We start from the raw sequence: 17729 nt of genomic DNA, 5'->3' as shown, positions 1-17729 counted from the left end.
ATGTGGTATAAGGAGAAAAGATAAGAGAAAAGCTGCAGAGTATTGTAGACTGAGAGGTATTGGGAAGTGTTGGGGCAGTAAATGGTGAAGGCAGTTAAATAGATGGTCTCGGCTTTAGAGACCAAGAAATTGATGAGCTCCTCACTTTTGATATCAGAGGCATAGATTGAAGGAGGTGGGTAGAGAGGCTAATTAAATAAGGAAGATTGTGTTGAATACTGGATTATCCTTGCCCCCCCCCCAAGAGAATCCATTAACTGGTGGCAGGCACAGTAATTGCTTGGTCAGCCTGTACTATATGGCAACGGCAACTTGGGATTTAGTAAATTAGCTACGCTCACTGTTGGGAGATTCCAGCCAACTAGAGCCTGGTACCTTTGTATATTGTAGGAAAAATTAGAATTGAGGCTTCTTCTTTGCACTTCAACGTAGAACGTTTTACTTGATGCGATGTGGAATATTATTACATCATGCATTTTTTAAAATAAATTCATGCTTTCAGAAAATGTTGTAGAAATTTTTGATACTATGTTACAGTCAGTAATAGAATCTAAATATTTTTCTTCACTCATATTGCAGCTGCCGCTTTGTTTTTGTTCCTGGCCCTGAAGATCCGGGTCCCAGCTCTATCTTACCCAGGTAATCACCAGTTCTTGCTGTATTTCTTCTCTTCTGCTCTTTTCATTATCGGGGATGGATGGTGTCCTGCGCCATTGGACTTGGTTTCCCAGTAATACAACTGCTACTACTTTCCATCCATTAACCCAGCAGCGACAAGTGGGTCCGAATGAAATCATTCTATTGTTGTCGGTTTTCAACTAGACCGGCCACTTCGATCATCTGTAACCCTTTTTGTGACAAATCACACCTTGACGTTGTCTATCCGACGCTTCCTTGGTCTTTTTTGGCTTCTTGTTCCATGTAGCTCTGTATGCAGAGCCATGAAAGGTATTCTATTCTTTCTATTTAAGCACTAAGATTCTCCTGAATGCTGCAGGAAGCAAGATCACCTTTCGAGATTGTATAAAACTGGTTTTGTAGACAGCTGATAGAAGATTAATTTATAACCCTATTTTCATTTATTTAAAGACCTCCGCTAGCTGACTACATCACGGAAGAGTTCAGTAAGAGAGTTCCATTTTCTGTATTTACTACAAACCCCTGCAGGTAAATTTTCTGCATAACTGATCATTTCACAGTTCACTATTCGTTTTATTGAGCGGATGTTCTGCTTTTTTAAAAGAGCATACTAATAATATTTTTCTGTGCTTAATACTGTCAGGATTCAGTACTGTACACAGGAGATCATCATTTTTCGTGAGGATTTGGTTAATAAGATGTGTAGAAATTGTATCCGTTTTCCTAGCAGTAATTTGGATATTCCAAACCATGTGAGTAGCTGTTCATTTATTTTTGAGATTTTACACTAGATACTGTGGTTCAGCGTTATCAACCACTACTATAGACCGTCCTTGTATGCCCCATGAGCTTGAGTTTCACTTTACTTGCCCTATTTCTGGGAACAAAAACACTACTCAGGGATAAACATACAATATTTTCCACTATACGCTCACTGAAATGTTTCGTGTGCTGCCAAGTGATTCTTCTTGTCTTGGGAATCATTCTATATACATAAACCAACAGACCATTTAACAAATAAATGGTACATGGGTTGGCTGGCATTTTGTAGTAGTCAAACATCGACAATCCTCTCAGAACCAACCTGGAACCCTAGTGGCTTAAAGGTTCAAAATGAGGAAAGACTTGATGCACATACGTGGAAGAAGAGAATGGGGTCAGGGTGGATGGAGGTAATTGGATTGGCAGCAGTTCATGGCAGCATAAATATTAACATAGATCAGTTGGGTTGAATGATATGATTCTGCTTAAGATTCTTTATTAAATTCTATATTTTTATAAAAAAAACTTGTAATATGAGCTGGTATAAAAGAAACCAATCATGAATCATATAGAGGCAAAAATATTTTCGTTTTGTCACGGCCAATTTACCGTTTTTGAACTGCCAAGGTTTTCTCACACTGCATCCTTTTCCCGAATCCAAGACATTACAGCCATTGTACCTGTGCCAGTGTAACCTCTTCGATTGGAATCATCGAGTGAGATTTTAACACATTCAAAACCTTTCTACTCTAATCCACTTTCCTTTTATTTTATATTATTTCTTCTTTATTCCTCTCTGGGTACTTCTCCAATTCTTTTTTTAGATGAGAATATAGCCTCTGTCCCAGTAGTTGTTTGTGGCAAAGAATTCCACATTCTAATAAACCTCATAAGATGAAAGAAAGCGGACAGTTTCACATTCCGCCCCTCAACCTACCCTGAAAGCGATGTCTGAGGTGACCAACCCTGTGGAGGGTGCAGGCAGGAAAAAAAAAAGGACACTTTGCCAGTGGGAGGGGGTTGGGATGTTGACGTGATGAAGGAGTGGGGGGGGGTTGCTGATGGGTTTGTTCACCCATACACCCCTTCCCCTGCCTGAACCCCTCCTCTTCTCTCCTCCTCAAGCCTGCTGGATACATCCCTGGGCCTAGCCCTCCCACCAGACCTTGGAAGGCTGATGAACCCGACCGGAAAACCCCTGCCCAGAGTCCAGCCTGAGGCAGCCGACAGCCCAGATGCTGCATGGACAGAGCCGGACTCCCTCCTCCCCCCACCCTCCCGCTGACTCCTCTTACCCTATCCATGCACCTGTCGAAGTCAGGAGGAGAGTGGTGCCAGTGCTGCTCACTCGTGACTGTGTCTGCCCATGCACACTGTACCAGTTCTGAAGAGAAATCTGGGACAACTGCTATCCCAAAAGCCCACACCTGGGACGCAGGGCAGGAGGGCAAACTCCGGGACAGTCCCAGAAAATCTGGGACCTCCCCAGGCCTATGCAGCCCCTACCCCCAGCTTGGAGGGCTGCTGCCAACTTCGGAGACCCCAAGCCCTGAGTCGGGCCTGAGTGCAGCCAACGGCCAAGACCCCACATGGTTTCCCTGTGAATGTCTAATTCTTGGCGACAGTTTTATACGCATTGGACACCCTCCATTATTATTCTTCAGAAGTAAGCTGAAGTCGGTGAGCATTGGCAAGCTATGCAACCGTCAATGACCAAACAAACTGTTTCTTTCTGACATGCATCCATGCATGCACTTTCTAGGAGAGGCCTCTACAATGGTGATCAGCTAGTGTGTTACCCCCCTTCCCCCCCCCCCGCTGCCCTCGCCAGAACAGTGATGTTGATGCCAGTTGCAGCGCTCCTTTATTATGCTATCCTTGCTGAGATCAGCTAATTCACCACAGATCAGGGATGCATACTAAGATCTTGACAATTTGATGGCCAACGATATTGCACCATCAAAGGTACCCACTGGCATAGTATTTCTGAATAAAATGTAAGTTTCCTAATTATTGTGCATATAGAACCTTGAGGGTTAAATTTTATATAGTAACACAATTCAAAATAGATTCTCCCTTCATCATAGTCAGTTATGGCAATCTAGGCTTAAACCTATTCATGTTAAACTTTAGATAATTTACTTAAGGAATCTGAAATTTTAGTCCTTGAAGCAAGAAAATACTTTCAGTATACAATGCTGGCTCCGTTAGCATGAAATCAAAACACTAAGGATTGCTACTTTACAGCGGATATTTTAATTCGTAATTTTTCTCAAATGGAGATCCACCAATTGGTACTAAATTAGAACCTTGGAAGTTTATGGTGTACGGGACCAATGTGTCTGTGTTAGCTTTTTGTTACATCAATTGGAGACAAATCCCACCATTATGGTTTCTCCTTATGGGCTAGTGTTTTCTGTGCTTTGAATGAATCAGTGGTCTCTGCCTCAACTACTCCTTGTGGCAAAGTATTCCTTGTTATAACAATTCTGTGTAAAGATGTTTTACCTAACTTTTCTTCTTTTCTCTTAATAGCTATATTAAATTGATAACCCCTTTTCACTGACTTTCTAGCCATAAGAAATTCTCCACAGAATCTTCTCTGCTCCAATGAAAATCTAGCATTTTTTCATAAATATATGTGCTCAACCTTGGTATCATCATGTTGGACCTATGCCCTTTATAGCTTTAATATGCTGTCTATAATTCTTATGCGTCCTGTGTTACACTAGCGACTTTACTTCAAAAGTACTCATTGGCTGTGAAGTGCTTTGGGAAGTCCTGAGGTTGTGAAAGGCACTGAATAAATGCGAATCTTTTTTATAATGATGCCTCTCAAAATGCACACCACATTATGGATTTGGCACTGCTGTATACAGATTTATTGTAACTTCTTTATTTATTTTATATCCTATTAGTTAAAATATGTACTGTATGTTCAGGCCTGTTGAATTCAACACAACACTCATATATTTAGATGTCAATTTAATATTTATTTATGACAGGTATAGATTGTTTTTTTTTTACATGGAATTACAGCATAGTGTACTAACAAAATGACCATAGCAGTAAGAGGACTCTCCGCTACATTTCTGTTGCAGAACAATCATACCAAAGGAATACAGTAAATTTCTGTGTTCCAGAACCAAGTGCAGCTTGTTTCTTCTGTGGAGAATTCCATCTTTGCTTCTTGTCTAGATATATACCCTCTTTATGGGAAAGTTGTGGAAAGTTGAGAAACAAGAGAATTACAGCAGAGCTGTCACATAGCAGCAGTAAGAATGTGTATAAAGGGAGACTACTACACTTGTATGAACAGGTGGCACCTCCTTTGTTAATGTCCTTGTAATTAGTGCTGGTAAATATCAATTGCCTTTCACAAACATTTTTCCTTTTGTGAAGGCTATTCGACTCCAGGAACCATTCCACCTACAGGGCCACAGACCTCCTCACTTTTAAAACGGCATTTCCATACTATCATATTTGTTTCTACAATCTGCTGTCTCATATAGGACCATCTGCTCAGATGTTCCAAACATTGATTAGCTATTTAAACCTTTTTTTTTAAGTCTTTGATATAGTTACAATAATTTTTTAAAAATTAAGCATAGCGATATTACACCAACATGTCTCTTTGGAGAATTAATCAGGCCTGCTGCAGTATCTCTGAGTAACTCTATTCTATTCCATTCTAATCTCTTGACATTCACTCAAAACTATTATCCAGCAATTCCCTAGGCACAAAATTTTACTTGATATTGGACCTTTTTGTGTTTTTTATTGATTTGCTCACCCTTTTATTAGTACTTCCTTCAAAGCTGCATTTGAAATTCTTTACCTCCTGTGTGGGGAATCTAGTTCTCAGTTGCTGGCTCAGCAAGAATCTCTTGAGTATTTGGGTAACTGATGAGTTAAAATGTAACAGTTCTTTTTCCTGTAAACCATTTGGATTTTTGTTATTTTAAGTCATTTTAAAGGGTTTCTGTGACAGTAAAATATTAACTTCGCTAATATTTTTATTTCAATTTTTTTTTGGCAGTTTGTGAAGACCATCATAGCACAAGGACATTTAACACCACTGCCACTATTCGTCAGTCCGGTCTACTGGGCCTATGATTATGCTCTTTCTGTGTACCCAGTACCAGACCTGATTGTGTTCGCTGACAAATATGATCCATTCAACATCAACCATACAGACTGTATCTGTATCAACCCTGTAAGGACAACTGCATAACATTTTTATCACAACTAAATTAATGTTATGAAAAATACTAATTTATTTTTTTAAATAATCAAATTCATTTCCAATAACTTTAGTGAGTTTTCCAAATTCAGCATTACTGAAGAGTATTTTTAATTTATTGTTGAGCATTGTACTTCTTGACCAGAATGGTTGCAGGTCCTTGCAAAGTTCTCGCCTTTAATCAGTTGCCATTTGCAATGCATCTTTTTTCTGCTTATCCTTTAATGTTTTTTTGGCTGCGGTTGTTGCCATGAGCGGAGGCAGACAACAGACGCACAACAATGATGTCAGCACTGGAAGGAAATACAAAGAGTACAGGGCCAATATATTCCAGTAAAGACAAAGGGTGGGACCAACAAATCCAGGAAACCCTGGATGTTGAGAGATATACAGGATTAGATAAAGAGAAAAAGGGAGGCTTATGGCAAATACCGAGGGCTCAAAACAGTGGAAGCCCTAGAGGAGTAAAGAATGTGTAGGGAGGAAACTTAAAAAGGAAATTAGGAGAGCAAAAAGGGGGCATGAAAAAACATTGGCAGGTAAAATAAAGGAAAATCCAAAGTTATTTTACAAGTACGTTAAGAGTAAGAGGATAACTACGGAAAGAGTAGGGCCCACGTGTCATGAGGCTAGAAATAGGAAGATAGTGCAGCTGAACACATGGCTGAACAGATGGTGTAGGAGAGAGGGTTTCCAATATCTGGATCAGTGGGATCTCTTCCGGGGCAGGTGGGACCTGTACAAGAAGGACGGGTTGCATCTAAACTGGAGGGGCACCAATATCCTGGCTGCGAGGTTTGCTAGTGTCACTCGGGAGGGTTTAAACTAGTTTGGCAGGGGGGTGGGAACCAGAGCAATAGGTCAGCAGGTGAAATAAATGACTGGGAACCAGTGAACATGGTCAGTAGGACTAAGAGGAAGGGCAGGGAGAAATTACTGAACACAGAGGGACTGGAGGTCTGAAATGCATTTGTTTCAATGCGAGAAGTATAACAGGCAAGGCAGATGAGCTTAGAGCTTGGATTAGTACTTGGGACTATGATGTTATTGCTATTACAGAGACTTGGTTGAAGGATGGACAGGATTGGCAGATAAACGTTCCAGGATTTAGATGTTTCAGGCAGCATAGAGAGGGATGTAGAAGAGGTGGGGGAGTTGCACTGCGGGTTAAGGGGAATATCACAGCTGTACGACAGGAGGACACCTCGGTGGGCTCATGCAGCAAGGCAATATGGGTAGAGCTCCGGAATAGGAAGGGTGCAGTCACAATGTTGGGGGTTTACTATAGGCCTCTCAATTGCTGGCGGGAGATTGGGGAACAGTTATGTAGGTAGATTTTGGAAAGATGTAAAAGCAGTAGGGTTGTTGTGGTGGGTGATTTTAACTTTCCCTATATTGACTGGGAATCACTCAGTGCTAGAGGTTTGGATGGTGCAGAATTTGTAAGGTGCATCCAGGAGGGCTTCCTGAGACAATATGTAGATAGTCCAACTAGGGAAGGGGCAATACTGGACCTGGTAATAGGGAATGAACCCGGCCAAGTTTCAGTAGGGGAGCATTTCAGGAAAAGTGACCATAATTCAGTAAGTTTCAAGGTACTGGTGGATAAGGATAACAGGAGTCCTCGGGTTAAGGTGCTTAATTGGGGGAAGGCTAATTATAACAATATTAGGCAGAAATTGAGGAATCTAGACTGGAGGCGGATGTTTGAGGGCAAATCAACAACTGACATGTCGGGGGGCTTTCAAACGTCAGTTTATAAGAATTCAGGACCAGCATGTTCCTGCTAGGATGAAGGATAAGCATGGCAAGTTTCAGGAACCTTGGATAACGAAGGATATTGTGAGATTAGTCAAAAAAAGGGAAGCATTCGTAAGGGCTAGAAGGCTGGGAACAGATGAAGCCCGTGGAGAATATAAAGAAAGTAGGAAGAAACTTAAGCGAGGAGTCAGGAGGGCTAAAAGAGGTCATGAAAAGTCACTAGCACCCAGGATTAAGGAAAATCACAAGGCCTTTTATACATATGCAAAAAGCAAGACGGTAGCCAGGGAAAGGGTAGGCCCACTCAGGGACAGAGGTGGGAATCTGTTTGTGGAGCCAGAAGAAATGGGAGAGATACTAAATGAATACTTCTCATCAGTATTCACCAAAGAGAAGGACTTAGCAGTCGATATGTCTAGGGAAGAGTGTGTAGATAGCCTGGATCATATTGAGATCAAAAAAGAGGTGTTAGGCATCTTGAAGAATATTAAGGTGGATAAGTCCCCATGGCCAGATGGGATCTACCCCAGAGTACTGAGGGAGGCAAGGGAGGAGATTGCTGGGGCCTTGACAGAAATCTTTGTATCCTCACTGGCTACGGGTGAGGTCCCAGAGGACTGGAGAATGGCCAATGTTGTTCCATTGTTTAACAAGGGTAGCAGGGATAATCCAGGAAATTACAGGCTGGTGAGCCTTACGTCAATGGTAGGGAAATTATTGGAGAAGATTCTTCGTGTCAGGATTTACTACCATTTGGAAGCAAATGGGCGTATTAGTGAGAGGCAGCATGGTTTTGTGAAGGGGAGGTCATGTCTCACTAACTTGATTGAGTTTTTCGAGGAAGTGACAAAGATGATCGACGATGGAAGGGCAGTGTATGTTATATACATGGATTTCAGTAAGGCCTTTGACAAGGTCCCTCATGGCAGACTGGTACAGAAGGTAAAGTCGCACGGGATCAGAGGTGAGCTGGCAAGATGGATACAGAATTGGCTTGGTCATAGAAGACAGGGGGTAGCAGTGGAAGGGTGCTTTTCTGAATGGAGAGCTGTGACTAGTGGAGTTCCGCAGGGATCAGTGCTGGGACCTTTGCTGTTTGTAGTATACATAAATGATATGGAGGAAAATGTAACTGGGCTAATTAGTAAGTTTGCATACGACACTAAGGTTGGAGGAGTTGCAGATAGTGAAGAGGATTGTCAAAGGATACAACGGGATATAGATCGGTTGGAAACTTGGGCGGAGAAATAGCAGATGGAGTTTAATCCGGACGAATGCATTTTGGAAGGTCTAATACAGGCAGGAATTATACAGTAAATGGCAGAACCCTTAAGTGCATTGATGGGCAGAGGGATCTGGGTGTACAGGTCCACAGGTCACTGAAAGTGGGAACGCAGGTGGATAAGGTAGGAAGGCATATGGCATGCTTGCCTTCATCGGCAGGGGTATTGAGTATAAAAGCTGGGAAGTCATGCTGCAGCTGTATAGAACCTTGGTTAGGCCACACTTGGAATATTACTTGCAATTCTGGTCGCCACATTACTAGAAGGATATGGAGGCGTTGGAGAGGGTGCAGAGGAGGTTTACCAGGATGCTGCCTGGTCTGGAGGTTATTAGCTATGAGGAGAGGTTGGAGAAACTGGGATTGTTCTCACTAGAGCGACAGAGATTGAGGGGCGACTTGATAGAAGTTTACAAAATTATGAGTGGCATGGACAGAGTAGATAGTCAGGGTGGAAGAGTCAATTACTAGGGGACATAGATTTAAGGTAAGAGGAGAAAACTATAGAAGAGATGTGCGGGGCAAGTTTTTTACGCAGAGGGTAGTGAGTGTCTGGAATTCACTGCCAGAGTAGGTGGTGGAAGCAGGTACAATAGTGGTGTTTAAGAGGCAGCTTGACAAATACATGAATAGGATGGGAATAGAGGGATACGGACCCCGGAAGTGCAAATTGTTTTAGTTGACGGGCAATATGATTGGCGCAGGCTTGGAGGGCCGAAGGGCCTGTTCCTGTGCTGTACTTTTCTTTGTTGAATGTTGGAAGGTTGATCAGTGATGTTCGCGGATGATACGAAAATTGGTGGGGTGGTAAATAGTGAGGAGGATAGCCTTAGATTACAGGAGGATATAGACGGGCTGGCCAGATGGGCTGATCAGTGGCAAATGGAATTTAATCCGGATAAGTGTGAGGTGATACACTTGGGCAGGACAAACAAGGCACGGGAATACACGATGAATGGTAGGACCCTGGGAAGTACCGAGGATCAGAGGGACCTTGGTGTACATGTCCACCAGTCCCTTAAGGTAGCAGGACAGATAGATAATGTGGTTAAAAAGGCATATGGGATACTTGCCTTTATTTGCTGAGACATAGAATATAAGAGCAGGGAGGTTATGCTGGAACTGTATAAAATGCTGGTTAAGCCACAGCTAGAGTATCGCGTGCAGTTCTGGAATCCGCATTTTATGAAGGATGTGATTGCACTAGAGAGAATGCAGAGGAGATTTACCAGGATGTTGCCTGGGCTGGAGAGTTTTAGTTATGAGGAGAAATTGGATAGACTGGGGTTATTTTCCCTGAAGCAGAGGAGATTGAGGGGGGACATGATTGAGGTGTATAAAATTATGAGGGGCATAGATAGGGTAGACAGGAAGGAACTTTTCCCCTTGGTGGAGGAATCAATAACCAGGGGGCATAGATTTAAGGTAAGGGGCAGGAGGTTTAGAGGGGATGTGAGGAAGAATTTTTTCACCCAGAGGGTGGTGGGAATCTGGAACTCACTGCCTGAAAGGGCGGTAGAGGCAGAAACGCTCGTAACATTTAAGAAGTATTTGGATGTGCACTTGCGATGTCATGGCATACAAGGCTATGGGCCTAGTGCTGGAAAATGGGATTAGAATAGTTAGTTGCTTGTTTGACCAGTGCAGACTCAATGGGCTGAAGGGCCTTTTTCAGTGCTGTTGACCCCTATGACTCTATGTAAGAAACTGGGCATGCGCCGGCGAGCAGAGTGGATGTCAAGTGGGCACTGTGCAGCTGTTCCAGTGTGGCGGCAGGAGTTACAGTAATAATTGTACATCTTTTAATGCAAGTCTTATTCCTTTATTTTAGGGCTCATTTCCAAGGAGTGGATTCTGCTTCAAGGTGTACTACCCCTCAAATAGAACTGTGGAGGACAGGTAATGGAGAAACATTGTGTAGAGCTTTCATTGTAATTTAATATAGAAACATTAATTTTCATTTTCTTAACTTGGGCCAATATAATTGGATGCAACAATGCAGGAATGTTTTGTGCAGATTGATATCCAGGAATCTATGAAAAGGAAACTTACATTATTTTGAATTCTCATTACGACAAATTTGATTCCCTCCCCACTACCACCCTCCTTATAGGAAAGTATCTGCCCTCCATGCCAGTACAAGTGTGGCATGGGTAAGAGTATCACTATGTGGGAAATCCTAGGCATGCACCGATATTTTGTGAAGTAAACAATATTTTGGCATACAACTAAAAGATCATAATTTAAACCAATCATTGCATTAGGTATAACAAACCATGTATATAATAGTGTGTAACATTGCTCTATATCTAGGCAGGCAATTGTTTTACTCTTCTGCAGGAGTAGTGCTCTGGCCTCCTGTGATATTTGGAGAGGCACTATACATGTGCAAGTAGCAGAAGCCTGTCCTGTCTATAGGCATTTGAAGCTAAATATTGGCTGCTGCTGCAAGGGCACTTGGACACGTCATGGTAAATAGACTAATTTTGGCATAGGGCTGATGTTCCAAATTGCATCTTATTTTGAGGCCTTGTACTGGTTTCATTGTTATAGAGGAACAGCCTATGCATCAGTTCACCTACTTGGATTGATGATCTGAAGGTGATTTACGTATGCAGATTTTAGATAGTAATGTAATGATAATAATAGTAATGATAATAATAGCATACTCCATATTTGGTACTATTCAAGATAAAGCCATCAAATACTAACTTCACATTACACAAATAAATACTATATGATGCGGTAACAATCCATTCAGACCAAAAGATCCCAGATTTTAAGCTTTGTCTTGGCTGATTTCCTAATTTCCTGGGAGTGTTCTAATTGGTCTCAGTTGCTTTGGACTAGAGTGGGCGTAGGGGGAGGAAGATTGGGCCACTGCTCATTCCTGTGCACTTTTGAGTGATTTCTTTTTTTAGAAAGTCTGTCTCTATAGACCATGAGTGAGAACAGAATTAAGTTTAGACAGAAAATGCTGGAAATAATCAGCAGAACAGGCAGAATCTGTGGAGAGAGAAATAATTTTTGTTGCAGGTTGATGACGTTTCGTCACAACAGGCAAAAGTTAGAGATTTAACAGGTTTTGAGCAAGGAAGGAGGGGAAAGGAAAGAATAAGAGTGAAGGTCTGTAACACGGTGGAAGACAAGTGTGATTTAATGACAAAAGGATGATTGTACAAGCCAGAAAGAAGTGGTAATGGGTGAAGTAAAGCAACAAAAGATGCATCGGGACAAGCTGTAAATAATACATCAGAATTGTGATTGGCACCTGCTGTCTGGTAAAATGGGAGTCGTAGTTACAATCTAAAATTATTGAACTGGTTTTGAGTCTGAAAGATTGTAAAGTATCTGATTGAAAAATGAACCTTTGTAAAACACTAGTTTGGTCTCAACTAGAGTATTGTGTCCAATTCTGGGCACCACGCTTTAGGGAGGACGAGGCATTGGAGAGACTCCAGTAAAAATTTACAAGAATGGTTCTGGGGGATGAGACTTCAGTTATGTGGGAAGATTGGCGAGGCTGGGCTGGTCTTTTTAAAGAGAAGGTTGGGAGGACATTTGATGGACGCGTTCAAGATCATGACGGGTCTGGACAGAGTGGATGGAGAGAAACTGTTCCCATTTGCGGAAGGGTTGAGAACCAGAAGGCACCAATTTAAGATGAATAGCAAAAGAATCAAGGGCCATACAAAAACCTTTGCACAGCAAGTGGTTAAGATCTGGAATGCACTGCCTGAGAGTGTAGTGGAGGCAAATTCAATTGTGGCTTTCTAAAGGGAATTAGATAATTATCTGAGGAAAGAAAATTTGCAGGCTGTGGGGGATAAAATAGGGGAGTGGAACTAGCTGAGCAGCTCTTAAACAGACCTGGCATGGAAATGAAGGGCTGAATGGCCTCCTCCTGTGCTGTAACCATTCTATTATTCTGGGGTGCTGTTTCTCGAGCTTCATTAGAACAGTGTAGCATTCATGGAGAGAGAAATGGAGTTAATGATTCTAGTCATTGATCTTTCATCAGAACTGGTATAAGTTAATGATGCAGTGCGTTATGAGCAGGCCAAATGGCCGCCTGTGCAGTAAATTTATAGAATTCGAAGTACAGAGGTTGAGAATAAGCAGAGGGCAGGAAATATTTGAACCTACACCACTCATTTTTGTCTTGTGTCACCATCCCTTTAGTCATTTGATCACTCCTGCAGACCTTCCCTTTTCTTCTTTCCTCGCCTCTGTACTCTCAGCCTCGGTACTTAGAATTATAGAAGTTTACTGCACAGTAAAAGGTCATTTGGCCTGCTTAAAACCCATTGCATCTTAGTTCTGATGAAAGATCAATGACCAGAATCATTAACTCCGTTTCTCTCTCCATGAATAGTATCTGACCTGGGTAGCATTTCCAGCATTTTGTGTCTTTTTTAGATTTCCTGCATCTGTCGGATATTACTTTTGTCACAGAATTAGGGTTGGTAGTCATGGCCTTACTGCACAAAAAGCCTGCCAACACGCATCATCTAGACTCTCCAAATAAAGAATGACTGGCTAAATGAAATAATTAGGTGCTGCGTGCACCTCTACAACTGTATCCCAATATAAGTTAGAAGATAAGATAGGGAGGGAAAAATCTATTTTCCACATAAACTAAATATATTAATTGTGGACATTCCATTCAAAAATCTCTTTAAATGTATTCACAATTGTGATTACTGACTTTTTTGACATTAGAAATATGTGAAATGTAAAAATGTGTTTACAGAGATGCATAAGTTTGTCTTATTGCATTAAAATCCATCTAGAGATTAGTTTCAGTTTGTTTTGCAAAGATGCTGATTACATTTTTCTTCTTTTTCAGTAAACTTCAGAATCTTTGATTGTGAATTTTTAAAAGTTGGAAAAGTCTGGACACCGAAGACTTATGCTTGCACATTAATGTCTTTTAAATTTCTAATAATTCCTTGTTTATTTGTATATATTTGTATTGGTGCTTTATTATGAATTAAACTTATAATAACTGTCTGGTTTAGTTGCATGTGCATTATCGATAACTATTCCCATTTTTTCAAAGCTTGATGCCAAATCAAAATTTTTGATTATATCCCTTTTTAAGAACTGGTTTTATCCCTGAAGGTTTCTATCAAAATCTGAATTTATGAAACTTGTATTTGTTACCCTCTGTGTGTAGCTTACAGCACACCCCTGATACATCTTTCAATTTACTGTTAGAATTATACTGGAGGTATCTGAAAATGCTACTATGATAGGAGAAGGACACTTAAAACTGTTGGTGGGAATAAAGACTTTTCTTTGGATGACAAAAATGCCCAATTGTCCATATCAGCACCACGTGTCCAAATATGACTGCAGTATTTCTGAACTAGAGACTAAAAAGTATTTTGTGCATTTTCAACATAATATTCTGATGCAAAAAATACTTTTTTAACTGCTGAACATTTTTGAGACTAAAGGTGCTGCATTTTTGTTAGGAAAATTAAACTCAGTTTTTTGGATTGGTCCAGTCCGTCCCAACCTCAATGCTGATATTTTTAGCATTTGATACAGTAAATAAAATACATTTGACAGATGACCATCAAATTTCCTCAACTCACTTTAGGTCAGTTCTATCCTGTTGATTGGCCAACCAATTTAATAGTCAATCCAACATACTGTGGTAGAAGTTGAAGCATTTCCATTTTCTGATATTATGCAAGAATTTCGAAAGTGCTTGATAGCAACTTATGTTTGTTTTCATTGATATAAACTGTGTCCATGTGGATGCGTCACAACTGACCCTGATTCTGCTCTTGTTAGACATGCACATGGAATAGTGATCTGGGACTCGGACTTGATTTTCTTCCTTCATCTCCTTGCTAACTATGTCACTGCAAACTTAGCACAGACCAGGAATTGAATCTGGACCACCATGTCTCTACAGGTCAATACCAAAGTAGGCACAGCACTGAGTAACTAGGAAAAAAGCTAAATATGACTCTCCACTTTTTTAGCCCCTTTGCTTCTACCTTCTTCAGAGCCCTCAATATTCTTGTGTTCCTCCTTACAGCTTGGGTCCGCTGTGACGTGCAAGTAAATCAATCGTATTTGACCTGTTATATTTGAATGCAGAGAAGGCATAGTGAGGTGATTGCTAATCCACCTGCAATATTGCCTCACTGACCAAATTTAATCCTAATCTCCTGAAATATAATAAAAATGGGAAAAGCTGATGCCACATCATATGTCAGAAATACCATCTTCAGACTATCCATGATAGCATCAATGCAATCACTTTCAAGCGTCACTGAAAACTTACAAATGCACTAACCATCCCTTTTGAGCTTTCATTTATTTTAAACTTTTTTAATCTGAACACGGAGTTCTTCAGGAATTGAAGGAATAGTCGTTTGGTAGTACAGAACTTGAGTATTGCTGAAAAAAGAGACATGTTGAAGCTTTCTGTCTTGGACTCATCAGGACTCTTCAAGGATACCAATACAAGGTGAAAACAACAATTTATACTGTATGAGAAGACAGTGCTAATTGGTCGGGATGTTGTCATGGAGAATGCACCAATTGGTGGTGACTGACAGTTAACTGCCAAGCATTGTTTGCAATTTAAACCAGGCAGCTTGACCCTGATTGGTCAAGGCATTGTCCTGAGGAATGAGTCCGTGAATGGCCACTTGTTTAGCTGAAACAGGCACAATGTGTATAACTGTTCTTTCTGTCTGCAAAGAACAGGGCCCTGTGTATTAATATGTGTAGCTTCCAGTACACACACGTGCCACACTGTGAACCTGACTGACAATCTTAAATTGGTTGTCCGTGTAATTCTTAGCAAACTGAGGATTATTTGGCAAATGTTACCCAATTGCAGGATCTTATCTAATGTTGCACACTGCGTTTTGAGTTTTGCAAGCATGGGCTAGTTGGGTATGGTCTGTACCTAGCCTGTTGCGAACAGCGGAAGGAACATACTGTTTGATACGATCCACCAGTCTTTGGTACATAACGGCCTACACACCTAACATCACACTGGCACTGAAATTCACGTACCGCATTACTCATTTGTGTGACAGGCAGAACGTCTTTTTGGCTTGTTGACAGCATCCTGTTAGTGGTGAATACCACTTGTGTCGCTGTTGCATAGTAGCAGCATTTAACATCTAGCTTCACCTGTTGCTCCATTTTTTTTGAGATACCTTGCCCTTCCAGGGTAACCTGAGGTAGACTGGGCACTTTTCAGGGTTGAAAGTGACAGCTTAGGCCCATTCCTGAGTGTGCGCGATATACAGTGCGAAATGATCTAATCAAGGTTGGCATTATCCAGCAGGATGCCTTTGATGCGCCCTATTTCAGCATCATGGTGAGTAAATGGCCTGAGCCCTATTTACAAGGATGCTGATAAGACCAATGTAACAGTGCGTGGAACTGTAAGAATCCCAATGCGTATATTGACCAGTGAAGGTAGGCTTGCGGTAGTGTGGTAGAGAATCCCCTGCCAGATTTCTGAACTAGTACCTCAAGGAAGGAAAGTTCATTTGACTGCTTCATTTCAAAGGTGAATTTGAGCGCAGGATGGAGCATATTAAGACATGGAAGGAAATTATTACATGCAGCTGCAGATTTAAATATAGCGAACGTATCATCCACGTAACAGAAATATGGGCAAAGTACAGACTGCCCAGCCAGCCTGTGCTTGCAAAACTCAAAACGTAATCCAACATTAGATGTGATTCCACAATTGGACAACATTTGCGTGTCCTAGAAACGACATATATTAATACACAGTTTCCTGTTCTTTGCAGACAGAAAGAATATGTACATGCATTGCGCCAGTTTCAGCTAAACAAAATAAGTGACAGCCATACGCAATCCTCAGGGCAATTCCTTGACCAATCAAGGTCAAGTTGCCTGGTTTAAATTTCAAACAATGATTGGCAGTTAACTGTCAGTCACCATCAATTGGTGCATTCTCCTGGTGCAACGTCTCTACCAATCAGAGTCCACTTGCCAACCAATATGCGCTCTCTTGTACAGTATAAATTGTTGTTTTCCCTTATATTGGCATTCTTGCAAAGTGTCTTGATGAGTGCAAGACGAAAAGCTTTGACATGGACTGAAAGTTGATAAGTATCTGGGACCTGGTATTCTACACTCCAGAATGTTGAAAAGAGGTAACTATGGAAATAGTGGGTGCATTGGTGATCATCTTCCAAAATTCTATAGATTCTGGAACGGTTCCTGCAGATTGGAAGGTAGCAAATGTCACCCCACTATTTAAGAAAGGAGGGAGAGAGTAAATGGGAAACTACAGGCCTGTTTGCCTTATGTCGGTAGTACAGAAAATGCTGGAATCTGTTGTAAAGGATATGATAAATGGACACTTAAATAATAATGATCTGATTAGGCATAGTCAACATGGATTTATGGATGGGAAATCATGTTTGAAAAGACTTGGAGGTTTTTTAAGGATGTTACCTACAGAATTGATAAAGGGGAGTTGGTGGACGTATTATACTTCGGTTTTCAGAAGGCTTTTGATAAAGTCCCCCACAGGAAGTTGGTTAGCAAAATTGAAGCACATGGGATAGGAGGTAATATGCTGGCATGGATTAAGGATTGGTTAATGGGCAGAAAACAGACAGTAGGAATAAATGGGTCTTTCTCGTAGGCAGGCTGTAACTGGTGGGGTTCTGCAAGGCATGGGGCCCAGCTGTTCACAATATATTAATGATTTGGATGTGTGGACCAAATGTAATATTTCCAAGTTCGTGGATGACACAAAGGTGGGAATGTGTATTGTTGCAAAGTGGCTTCAAGGGGATTTGGGCAGACTTGGTGAGTGGACAAGAACATGGCAGGTGGAATATAATGTGAAAAATGATATTATCCACTTCGGTAGGTGGAACAAATTGCAGAGTATTTCTTAAATGGTAAGAGATTAGAAGGTGTAGATGTACAAAGGGACCTGAGTGTCCTCGTCAATAAGTAACAAAGCTAACAATGCAGGCGCGCAGCAAACAATTAGGAAGTCTAATGGTATTTAGC

The 17729-nt window shown here is 41.2% G+C and overlaps 1 protein-coding gene across 1 annotated transcript in view; it reads left to right on the top strand.

Annotated features, from left to right (window-relative positions):
* Positions 1 to 13700, top strand: part of pole2 (polymerase (DNA directed), epsilon 2) — a 144325-nt gene extending 130625 nt beyond the window's left edge. Inside the window, exons 15-20 of the mRNA XM_078562351.1 lie at positions 580 to 639; positions 1090 to 1167; positions 1283 to 1391; positions 5441 to 5617; positions 10519 to 10586; positions 13537 to 13700. Of these exons, the coding sequence (XP_078418477.1) occupies positions 580 to 639; positions 1090 to 1167; positions 1283 to 1391; positions 5441 to 5617; positions 10519 to 10586; positions 13537 to 13555 (511 nt within the window). The 3' untranslated portion in view covers positions 13556 to 13700. The remainder of the gene's footprint in view (positions 1 to 579; positions 640 to 1089; positions 1168 to 1282; positions 1392 to 5440; positions 5618 to 10518; positions 10587 to 13536) is intronic.
* Positions 13701 to 17729: the final 4029 nt, after the last annotated feature.

Source organism: Cetorhinus maximus, chromosome 18, assembly GCF_964194155.1.
Source record: "Cetorhinus maximus chromosome 18, sCetMax3.hap1.1, whole genome shotgun sequence".
NCBI lineage: Eukaryota > Metazoa > Chordata > Chondrichthyes > Lamniformes > Cetorhinidae > Cetorhinus > Cetorhinus maximus.
Note: the sequence above shows the minus strand (reverse complement) of the source record. Positions and strands in the feature narration are given on the sequence as shown.